The 12,095-nt window shown below is 44.3% G+C and overlaps 1 protein-coding gene across 2 annotated transcripts; it reads left to right on the top strand.

Moving 5' to 3' along the window:
• Window positions 1-85: 85 nt before the first annotated feature.
• Window positions 86-8,799, top strand: CUNH8orf76 (chromosome unknown C8orf76 homolog). Of its 2 annotated transcripts, XM_032999682.2 has the most exons (6): window positions 91-678; window positions 771-866; window positions 3,473-3,616; window positions 4,423-4,940; window positions 7,232-7,364; window positions 8,513-8,799. In XM_032999682.2, the coding sequence occupies exons 1-6, from the start codon at window positions 511-513 to the stop codon at window positions 8,717-8,719; spliced, it is 1,266 nt and encodes a 421-aa protein (XP_032855573.2). In that variant the 5' UTR covers window positions 91-510; the 3' UTR covers window positions 8,720-8,799. The 2 variants fall into 2 exon arrangements, with proteins under 2 accessions (XP_042642086.1, XP_032855573.2); XM_042786152.1 differs by lacking the exon at window positions 3,473-3,616 and having other exon boundaries at window positions 86-678.
• Window positions 8,800-12,095: the final 3,296 nt, after the last annotated feature.

The raw sequence follows: 12,095 nt of genomic DNA on the forward strand, positions 1-12,095 counted from the left end.
AAACGCCTTGCCAGAGCCGGGCAGCCGCGACAGCCCTGCGGCCCGCCGGGCAGTGCCAGCCACACCCCCCCCGGAACAGACGGGCAAACGCCAGAGACGGGGAGTAAGAAGGTGCCGTGAGGCCGAGCCTTCCGGTGCCCCCCTTTCCAGCCAGCGCCCCGACCGAGCGGGGGGCGGTCGGGGGGAAAGCACCGCCCTGCCGCAGCCGGTTCTCATCTCCCAGCCGGTGCGGCGCGGGGAGGACACGGCGCCTCCCAGGGCCGCTCTGGCTGTGGGGTGCCGAGAGGGGCCCGGGGCGCGGCCACCGGGACTACAGCTCCCAGCGGGCCGCGCGCCCCAGCCCCTCACACCGCCCCTGACTAAGATGGCCGCTGCCTGCCGCGTCCCCTCTAGCCCGCGCCGGCCCTGACTCGGTGCTCCCTGGCGGCTCGCCTCCGCCGCGACGCCGCTGCTTGGCGGACCTCCCGGAGCGGCGGCCCGGCAGGGGGCGCGCTGCAGCCGGGCGGCGGGATGGAGGCGCTGCTGGGCTGGCCGTTCGAGGATTCCCTCTTCGCCCCGAGCCGGGAGCGGGGCCCGGGGGCCGCGGCCGGAACCGGGACGGGGACGGCGACCGGGGCCGGGACCGGGGCCGGGACCGGGGCCGGGCCGCCCTGCGGCGCGAAGCACTGCGAGCCTTGCGTGAGGAGGCGGGGGCGGCGGGCGGGCCCGGCCGAAGGGGCGGCCTGGGGGGCGGCCTCGGCCCCCCTGACGGGGTTGTGCTGTGCCCGCAGTGGTTTCTCAGCGAGGCGGACGGCGGGGAAGGCGCCGACGGGCTAACGGTCAGCAAGTTCCGGGCGGACTGGGCCTACCGGCAGCGGGAGTTTGAGGTATTTCCAGGGCTCTCGCACGGCCTGGGGTCTGGGCCGAGCCCGGGCCCTGGTGGGTGGAAGTTGCGGGGATGTTAACTGGGGTGATCCTGTAGTCCCCGCTGTGCTGCATGAACGTTTGTGCTTGTTTATGTAAAAGCCTCCCAGCTGAGCCATGGCGTGGAGGTGCTGGAGTCAGCGGTGGGGTTGCGTCCAGCTTGGTGGCTCCTCGTTTGTGCTGAAAGTGTGACAGCTCCACCGGCAGTTCCTGTGGCCGGGTGAGGAGCCGTCCTGCTGGCTGAGCTGCAGCCCGGCCACGATGGGTAACTGTGTTCTGGCCAGCTCCCCCCGCTAGATGTCATTTTTCCAGGAGTCAGCATGAAGTCAGTGTAAACTGGCCAGGAATGCTGCTCTGCACCCGGAGCTGATCTAGATGAGGCTTGCCCATCTGAGTGGTTCAGTGGTGAGCAGAGCTGGTGTGTGTGGCCGTGGAAGTCATGGTCAGCCAGAGTTAAGCATGTGGATTTCTCGATTTCTCTGCCCCGGGGGATAATACCATGTCCCACAAAGGCTGTCAAATCACTGGCTGCCTGCTCACCTTTCTCAGAGCTCCCCCCTGCTGTCAGTCCAAAGCTGACTGTAGTTGTCAGGTTCCTGACAGCTGGTTTATGAGACTCATCATTAATTGTCCTACCTCTGCCACTTCCCCTTGCTCTGGATGGCTGGCTGTGCCTTTGGGGTGCATTTATATTCCCCTTTTCTGGTCTTGCCTGATGTAGTCCTAGACCCTGCCCTCACTGCCTGTTTCCTGAGCCATGTTCCTGATCATCAATGCTCTCCTGCCTCTATAGTCCTAGTTGCAGGATCCAGTCTTTTGTTACCTTGTTTCCTGATTGAAACCAGCGGCTTTTGGTCTTGTTTCAACTGCAATAGTTTATCGTTCCAGGCTATGATTTGCATTACAGGCTCCCTGATTTCCAAGCCCTCAGGCTGACTTCTGACTCCACTCCTGTCGCCTTGCCCATTGGATTTGTGGATCTTTTTGTACCTCAGTTGGCACAGACTTCTGCTTTTTAATGTTATTGCAGTGCTACTGCTGCCTTGTCTGTACATGACAGATGCTTTTCAGTCTCAGCTGAGATGCCCTGAAGGGATTAATAAAAGTGTGCTTAGAAGAAAAATGCCTCAGACTGCGGTCAGACATGGCTGCTGACCCTCAGGAAGAGCAGATTGCTCCTTGCTGTGTGCTGTGGTGCCCTCTCTGGAGAGAATGACACCCCCTCAGATCTGCTAGTGGAGCAAACCATTGGTTCCTAACCCATTTCTGTCACAGTTATCCATGTTAAAAATGCCTAGTTTTCAGTCTTATTGCTAACCTGGATGACTGTGATAGAACCAGAACTAAGACTGCACATAAAATTACGGATTTGAGAGCACCGACCTTAGGAAGGGGGCTGGAAGTAAGTAAGTGGGGGTAGTAATATCTTCACTTGTGAATACTTTTTTATGTCGGCCTAGGCCACTTGATAGGAAATGCCAAGGACAGCAGTGATCTAAGGTGTGCCCATTTTTAGGATATAAATGACTGTAGAGTCTGCTTGGGATTCATAATGCCCAATCCTTGCCAGGTTATATCCCTTTGTCACATAACAAGGCAAACAGGGGTGTCTTGCAACCCTCCTCTGATCCATTTTCACCAGTGGCTGCTGCACCCACTGGGCAGAAGGGAGCTCCCTCTTTTGCTTAAGAAGGAATGCAAGCTTAGCACCAGGGAAGAAAAATATTTCAGCCATTTTGCTAGGAACTATTTAGGGTAAGTCGCCTGGAAGCTCTTTCTGTTAGAACCATTCAAGTTTGCAAGGAATAATTAAATATTAATTTTGAGAGATGGGAGAATAAGCATTCCTCTTTAGTCTTCTGGTTTGAGCATTCACATGGAGGGGGAGGAACCAAGATTCCAGTCTTAGCTTCAGTGAATATGTAATTTAATGTATTTAAATGTTAATTGGCGTCCTGGTGAGTGCCCTGAGCATTAAGCTACAGAAGTACTGCTCATTCTTGTCTTTTTCCTTAGCCCAATTAATATTTAATTATTTTGTGCAAATTAGAACCACCCTACAGGAACAATGGAGATTCACCTTCCTTGTTGCATTCTCCAACTTCTTGATTTTTCATGTCAGGTGAGGTACTTGCAGGTTCAAACCTTCCTGTGGAGGATGTTACGGATTTGAAACAAGGTCCCCCAAATTTAGGATGAGTGCTCTGGTCACTGAGTTGGTAGCTGGGGGAAAGATGCCTTGTGCTGCATATTGCCCAGGTCAGTAGATGATCCCTTCTGGATCAGGTCTGGTGGGGAAGTGGACTGATGTGTGGTGAATCCTGCCAGAGCTTAAACATGAGTTAGGATTGAGGTTGCTCATCACTGTCTAGACTTGGCTGTGTAGTACTGAGGCCCTTGTCTGTTGCTGGCTTAGGTGGTAGCTGTGTCTGGAGAAATGAAAATGTGGACTTCAGCTCCTGAATTCCCTTTGTGAGTGTAGTCATAAACAAAGCATACCATCAGGCTTGCCTTTAGATGAAAATCTCTCACTGTTTTGTTTGGCTTTTCTTTTTGTCGAAACTACTAGAAATCCCTGTGTGAATACACAAACTGCTTACTACTCTTACCTCCCAGTAACATTGCAATGAGACGAGATGTCCAAGAGGGCCAGGCTCGGTGTTTATATCGCTTAGGAAGGCACAAGGAGGCTCTGGATATTGCAGAAAAAATGGTAAATACTGCGATCGTTCTTTTAGGCTTTGAGCGTAAAAAATATTGCTAGTAGTTCTTTTATATGGACCATTTTCTGGAAAATAATGTGTATAATCCTTCAGGATGTTCAGTGCTCAGAGTATTTGGTAAACAGAGGGTAACTGTCACTGCAGATATAATCACTCCTTAGAAATCAGAACACCCTGTACCACAACGAGCTCCCTGTGCAGGGAGACTGCTAGTTCTGGAAGGGACTAAATATCGTGCTCTGCCAGGCAGAATTAATGTAATGTAATAGGAATTATAAGAAAGGGGATAAATGAATGCTTAAATCTTTCCCCTATAAAAGTGATGGTTCAAAACTCCCTTCTATTTCCATATATGTGCTGCCAAACTGCCACCAAGAAGAGTAACTAACCACAAATTGAGTTTTTCCCATAAAGGAAAAAGTCCAGAGGCTCTGAAGTCTGCTGGAATTTTACTGCTGCTGTTTATTTTATATAAAAGGTGTTTATGCTAGAAGGGTTTATATATAGTTTATGTAAGAAGGGCAACTGTCTAAAACTCTGAAGGGAAATAAACAAATGACAGTGGTCGGGCCTTCTTGCTTTTCAGACTGGCACAAGGCAGCGAGAGGGAATGCTGTCAGCTTGGTAGTGCATGATCTGTGTCGTGTATCATTCAAAATGAAGAGCACAGTTTTGTACAATTTAAAAACTACCTTTAGTGGTATTTGTGTGTCATTATTCAGGGAGACGTTTTCTTAGGCTCTGAAGGGTGATTCTGTTCTACTCCTGTTTTTAATCTATTATCTTTCGTTTCTAGAGAAACGGCGCTACTAACACGGATCACTTAACAACGGTTCTCAACCTGCAGTTTGCCATTTACAAGAGTCTGGAAAATGTAGAAAAAAAGATCACGTGTCTGCAGCAACTGATCTGCTTACATCCTTTCAACCCTTGGTACTGGAAGTTACTTGCTGAACTTTATATGAGCCTATTACAGAATTTGTCTCCATTAGTCATTCCAGAAACAAATCTGAATCAGCCTGAAGAGGTTAGTGTAAGTGATAGTAGTTTCAAAATATCAACTGGAAGAGAGACTAATTTGCAGCCTCACAGATCAGATGGCCAGAAAGAAGGCCCTTGGTCCAGCCTTGCTACAGAAGCAGAGAGGGAGATTGCAGTGACTTGTAGTGGCAGTCAAGCTGTAAAAGAATTCCTCTGCACTTGGGAAGATCCAGAAAGGACGGACGAAATGAAATGCACAGCCTCCGAGCCCTGGGAGCAGAACATGTCAAAGAAGGTTGGGATAAAGGCGTGTGCCTCGTTTATTAGGGCAAGGTAACTAAATGTATTCTTAGAAAAATGTTAACTTCTCCCAACTGAGAACCGTTTAATGCATATTTTTCCCGGCCTTAAAATTTTCAGTTTACATTTTCAATTAAATGTTTGTTTCATCATTGGCAATGCTAACTTTAAAGCACCCTGCTACTGTTTTAGATCTAATAAAATCCACTAGCGTGGTGGCTGTGAACAAACTCAATCTGAGTGGAAGGATTAAAGCAGTGTCATGCACTGTTGAGAAGTAAAGCATTTTTTTAATGACATATGAATCTTTTCAAGTAACTGTATACAAAAGGGCTTGTTCTTCAACAAATGCTTCTGTTAGAACATGGCTGTTTCCCGGTTTGGTAATAAAGATGCAGCAGCAGAAGAGCCCCAAAGGGAAGGCTAGCCAGTCTTCCTTCTGTGAGTGCCACCTGTCTTATTTGCTTGAAGCCTCATGCTTGAGCGAAAATGTATTATAATAATACCCCAATCTGCATAATGGATGAGGTTGAAAAATGAACTCTGTGACAGCTGATTGACAGGGCTGCATTAAAATGCTCTTTCCTTTTCTTCCCTCTCTTCCTAAAACTCTTGCACCCAACAAAAATCCCTAAAACATAATCTTTCAAAGAGATAATTAGGAACTGGTTTTGTTAAAATAGTCTTGAATTTTTTCCCCCCCTCTTGCCTCTCAGCAATTAGTCACCAGGCGTATTTAAAGCCATTTTATGAACTTCCACAAATGTTTACAGAGAACACTTCATAACTGCCCTGTTAGGGCAAGATTTAAGAAATGTAAAAAAGATACAGTAGCTTTTAACTGTACTCAGACTAAAAGATGGTTACTGTAATTGCTACTTGGGAGAAGTTAATAGATTTAGTACTGATATTGAATATTAAAGCTACGTTAACATAAAACAATCTGTGTTGCTTGTTTCAGTGTGTGTAGTTCAGCATTGAGACAGTTAAAAATTGTGGGATTTGCTTACTTGGCTGCACAGTTTCACAAAGTGGTATTGTGGTTTATATTTGCAGATACACTTGTTCAGGGTAAACTGCTGCTCAGGGCTTATGCCTTAATTAGGTTGTGTAACGTTTTCAGGTCTGTTGGATTTTAAGTGAGATGTGGATGTTGCATAAACATACGTGCAGGGTAAAATGCACCTGGAAAAGGGGTGTTGGTATTGCTTTTTGTAGGAAATAAGGTTCAGTGTTAAAGCATCATGAACTCTTCTAGTTTTGTCAACCAATAAAGAAATTGCAGAAATGCTTTTGTTTAATTTACATTCTGTTGATGCAAATTTTGAAACAAAAACGCTTTACAAATTAAAAATACTTTCCATTTTTACTTTGAATTTCCCAGTGAAAACTTTACTGAATTTACAAATGGTTTGTAGCTCAGACTTGTAAATTTTGATGCTTCTAATGCTTAAATGAAATCTTTCATCTAAGAGCTCGAGTCTTCTCTTTATAAAAATACACACCTTTATTGTAACACTTGCTTCATTTAACTTCTGTAAATGTGATAAACAAAATTGTTGTTGTTCTTTATGCATAAAGCTTGAATTGAACATAGTTTCAGTAACTAAGGCCCAGTGGTCCCTTGATTGAATATACTTTGATATTTCCTCTGCTGACCCGTTCTATGGTCCTTGTGTGAGGAGAACTCTGGAAACAGCCACTGCTCTCTCTGGTCAAGCAGTTGGTGATGCGATCCCTCAGTGACAAGAAGCCACATTGTGAGCAGAGTGTCTGACCTTCACCAAATCACGGTGGTGACTTCTGGGGCACTGCCTTCACCATAAAACTGTGGTGAAAGATTTTAGAAAATATTCCAGGCTTGGCCTGTGTGGGGAGGATGTCTGAGATTTGTCTAAAACCCCCAGGTTTCTAGCTTTTCAGGTTACAAAGATAATCACTTCCATAGGCAAAAATGCGCTGCCATCTTGTTAGGGCTTAATAAGGGTGTGGGACACCTGAGGTACTGCAGTTAATGCTAGCAGATCCAAGCTTCACTGTTAAATTGTGTGATGAATACATGGGGAGAAAAATGTTTGCACGAAGGAACCAGAGTTACTTGGCATGTTGTTTTTCAGAAGTACTTCTCAGTACTTCTGTCATAGCACAGATACACCATACCCATAGTAGATTGATATGGATGCGTTAATTTCTTTGCAGTTTTTGCAGCTGGCAAAAGCCAGGAAGAAGAGCTGTTTAAAGTATCATGTGTTGATTGTTTTTAGGTTCACTGAGTTACTCTTTTGCCAGCTGTGCCCTTTTTTAAACTGCCTTTTTCATTTCAGGCTTTTACTTCAGCTTACCCAGTTGCAACAGTCATCCTTTGCACTAGAGAATAACATAAAAAGTCAAGAAGAAATTGCTGACAAAGTGGCACAACTTGGTTTCAGCGAGAGCTCCTTGCTGTTGATGACCAAGGTAAGGGGATGTTTCACCGTGTGCAAGTTCTCAGCTATATGTAGGCTGGTTGAGGTACCTGAGCCAGTTCAGGCACAAAGTCCTGTTAAGTGTGGCACTCCCCTGAGCTAATTAACTGTGCCAGGAAGCAAAGTAAATTAGCTGGGGCGGGTTACCCCCGTAGCATGTTATCTGGAACTGACAGTGATAGCTAGGTAGCACAGGCTTGTGTCATGCAGGTGTATCTCTGTTCTGCTGAGATTCTCCTTTCAGGAATGTTCAGGGTTGTTAAGTTTCTCATGGGACTTGTATTTGCAGATGCATCATCACTGTGCGTTTCCTGGGACGCAGATTTTATCTCAGGAATTTTAGATAACACAAAGTAAATCACAAGTATGAAATGGAAGTGGAGATTATTGTGATGGCCACAGCAGTATTAAACACTTGCCCAAAAAGTATTAAACATTTTCAGAACAAGCCAGAGACATCTTTTTACATGATTTCTTTGTTCTGTTTGATGTACTGGATTCTAGTTTTAAACAAATACAAAGGAGGAGAGTAACATTGCATGACTTTATTCATAGAGATTAAAAATTTTTAGTGCTATTTATAGAATTCCTGGCTTTTATCTTAAGGAACAAAAGGAAGCCAGCGAGATTCTAACTTTGCTGCCAGTATTGCAGCTTTAAGTCAGAGAAAGCCAAGCGGTTGCTGGGGCGGCAGGCAGCCGTGCGGGATTTCACCCGTAAGAGGGCAGCAGCATGCAGACCATCTCAGGGCTTGGAAAGGTTGGGAAAGAAACTTCTCTCCTTGCTTCCCTTGGACCGACACCCCCCACGAGGCGATCGGTGTTGGTGCCTTTGCAAGGTGAGCACTGAATGCAGAGTTGGAGTTGAGAGTTCTGCTGCCATTCAGTAAAAATCCCCCTGGCCGAGCGTAGCCAGAAGCTGGGTGGGGTTGTGTGGCTGGAGGCTGGGGCTCTCAGTTCTCCGTGTTTATTGCAGAAGTGCAGCAGGCAGACAACTTGATCGTGACTTGGAAACTTCTGGATGGCGTGTGGTTTATGGCCAAGGGCTTTTCCTGTAAAGATCTGTTATTAATGTCATACTTGCTGTTTTATCTGTAAGTTATTTTCTTGTTTCTCATCTTCTTTCCTACTCTGTTTGTAGGTTATGGGGCAGGATCTCATACCAGAAAAACTAAAAGAGGAATTTCAGGGTGAGGTAAAATGCATAGGCCCTTCAGTGCTGTCATCATTGGTAACTGCATCAGCCACAGAATTTGAAACCAAATGGTTTGGTAATCTTCAAGATGATTTATGTCACTTTGGCAGACAATTTTATTCAGATATATGTCTCCCACCTTCGGTTACTTAAAGGTTTGGTTGTATTTATTCTCATATCTCAAAATGGTTATGGAATGATATATACAATAAAGTTCATATTACATTTTTAAAGAATTCTTATTCTATATCTTTCAAGAATATATATATATCTGCATTTAATCTCTTACCATCTCATAATTTTCTTTGTTCACTGATTTGTTTGTATTTAAAATAATGAGTTATATCCAATATAAAATCAAGCTTTCAATTCAGCTTTCAGAGGTAGCTTTCCATCATGAACCTCACCATATTGTGCTAGGAGCACCAATGATTTTTTTGAGGCCTGTGACGCCGGTGGGATGGAAGGCTTCCTTTATGATGTCCAGTTTGAAAATGTCTTGGTATCAAATTCTATGTTGTTGCATTTAGAGCCATGGAATTAGCCATTTTCTTACTTAATTTTTTTAATATTTCTTGATTAGTTGTCATTATAGTGATTTCCTGTTCAGAGATGGATAGCTAGAAATCTTAAATATATTTATGCTGAGAAATTATCAATAAGAATAATTCCACATGTTTTAGGAAAAAGATCTCGGTGGCAAATATTTAACTTGGAACTGGAAGGAGATTTTCTTTCTTCAAAGCTAAGCATTCTTTGCAGGCGTAGAACTAGCTGTAGTCTTGTCTCCGGCCTCATCTAAGCACACTGGAGAAAAACTGTCAGGGTTGTTTATATGTACTGAAGAGTGTTTAGTCAGATCATATCCTTTGTAAAACCCTGCAAGGAAGATCTTTGCTGTGAAAACTGGCAGTGTTGTTTCTGCATCATACAGCTCCTTATGTTACGCTTTCAGTTGATAATGGCACCACTTTGCTTTATCTTCTGAAGCATTGATGCTAGTGCTTTGGGCTTCTACAGAAAAAGGCAGAGATTATCCTGTAGTTTCTTTTGCTTGAAATAATTTGCATTTGAGGCAAACAAAATGTGCTCTTACCATCTTCTCCTAAACTGTGAGACTTAAATTCTTTGCAGCTTTTTGTATAAGTGTTCTTTAGTGGATATAGTTTAAAACCAAGAATCTCTTAGACATAATTTGCTGTGACTTTTCTTCATGTTTTCCCGTGTTTTCTTTCTGAAGTACTAAAGAATGCTGAAACTTTAAATAACTCTCAGCTGAATGAAAATTCACCATATTCACCATATGTGAATTACTTTTGTATCTGCTACTTTTAGCTGAATTTTAAAGCTTTAAGATACTGACTAGGGAACCCGTCACTAACCCATGGTATGGTGTAGCCCTCTGCTAAGTTGACTGTGAAACCTCTCTGGAAAAATGGAATATTGCCTTCAGCCATGTCAAATTATCTTTGATCGTTTGGTGACTTAATGCGATTAAACCACATCCTGGTCAGCCTGTTACGAAAGATGATGACTTGGCAAGTATACTTGGGTAAGCATTAATGCACTAGAATATTTGGGTTAGTCATGCGTGTGCTTTGCTAGGTGGAAATTTTTGTGTACGTGTGTAGAGCACTATATTCGGATGGCAGTGAAGCCCGCCTGAAGGGCTGGGGATGCTTTTAAGACTAACTGGTGCCATAAGTTTTCAGTAGAGGCTGTCCATAATGTGCTGTAAATTAATTACAATGTTGGCATCAACAGTAGCATGTCTTACAGCAGAGACATGGCAAATGCCAAATATGTCAGCAAAAAACTGGAACAGGGACTTTTCCCAGTCTCTTCTTAACCTTATAGTCATAAGTAGCCACATGCAAAAGCTATAATTTGTTTTGCCACAGCTCTGGAGCAGGATCAGTAGTTAGGACATCAGAACACAGCTTTGTGGAACCAGGTCTGTATAGATATTTCGTGGGAACTTGCCAAATGATTTGGCTCCACAGTTTAGAAGGTGGAAGTAGCTTTGGAGCTGTTTTAGCAGCAAATTAAATACTTGCCAAATGTTGTCATTTTGTGACTGAGGGGGCCAAAATACACAGTGGCTAGCCAAGGTGATCTGGGGACTTTGGTGTGTGCGTGCAGATTGTTTGACTTGAGGTTGTCTCTCAGACTGGCAACACAACAGTTAACTCCTCACTGGCTCCAGGAGGGGAAGGCAAATTGCAGTTCTTAAGAACAGGCAGTATTTTCTCAAACATAACAATGAAGCAAAAATGTTGTTTTTAACTACTGCAAAGGAAACAACATGAATGTTGTTCTGAAAGTGTGGCTTAGTTACTGTACCAAATAAGCAGTGTTTATTGCACTGGGGCTATGAAATACTCCTTTGTTCTGCTTGTGCCTGGCTATCTCTCATCTCAGCTACTTCAATTCCTCCTTTTTTTGGCTTGCTCCTTGCTTTTTTGGTATGCCACTTCTAACTCCAGTTTTCTGCTTCTGATCATATTTCATGAGGGGCTTTGTGTTTCCATCTTGCATTTGAAATTCTCATTGTTGCTTCTGTGTTCTGCATAATTCTACATCTGCCTGTAATAGATTTCTTCATGTTTTAGCTCTTATGATACTATTATTGGTATTAGTACATGCACCAGTATTCCACGCTGAGTTAAATAGCAAATTTTAGTGTTGCAAACTGCAAGTGAGAATCCATTAACAGTTACTGAGGTTTGATTTTGCTATTTTAAGACTTGCTCATGTTACATATGCTTTGGGAAGGACCCTATGACCCTGGTTCTGATGCTTCTGAAAAAATTGTTGTGTACAAACACAATCTAATTGTGTGCGTTGCTATTGAGTGAATATCTCTGGCTTTGAGGTGAGAGAACATCTTAGTGCTGTAACTACCGATGTTAACACAGTTTTCTCCATCACAGAATCATAGAATGGTTTGGGTTGGAAGGGACCTTCTAAGATGATCTAGTCCAGCCCCCCTGCCACAGGCAGGGACACCTTCCACCAGACCAGGTTGCTCAAAGCCCCGTCCAACCTGGCCTTGAACCCTTCCAGGGAGGGGGCAGCCACAGCTCCTCTGAGCAACCTGTGCCAGTGTCTCACTGCCCCCACAGTAAAGAATTTCTTCCTTATGTCTAATCTAAATCTGTGCTCTTTCAGTTTAAAAACATTGCCCCTTGTCCTGTCACTGTGTGGTGGGTTGACCTTAGCTGGCTGCTAGGTGCCCACCCAGCTGCTCTATCACTCCACCTCCTCAGCATGACAGGGGAGGAGAATATAAAAGGAAAAAAAAAAAAAAAAAGAACTTGTGGGTCAAGATAAAGGCAGTTTAATAAAGAGAAAGCAAAGGCTGTGCATGGAAGCAAAGGAAAACAAATATGTAGTTTCTACTTTCCATTGGCAGGCAATGTCATTGTAAAAACGAATATGTGAATAATCTTCAGATGGCTTACAAGGAATCAAGAGTTGTAACAAGGGGTCCTGCTTGTGCTCCCAGCCAAGAGCCACCTTTATTGCT

This window comes from Tyto alba, unplaced genomic scaffold, assembly GCF_018691265.1.
Source record: "Tyto alba isolate M040663 unplaced genomic scaffold, T.alba_DEE_v4.0 Super-Scaffold_9, whole genome shotgun sequence".
NCBI lineage: Eukaryota > Metazoa > Chordata > Aves > Strigiformes > Tytonidae > Tyto > Tyto alba.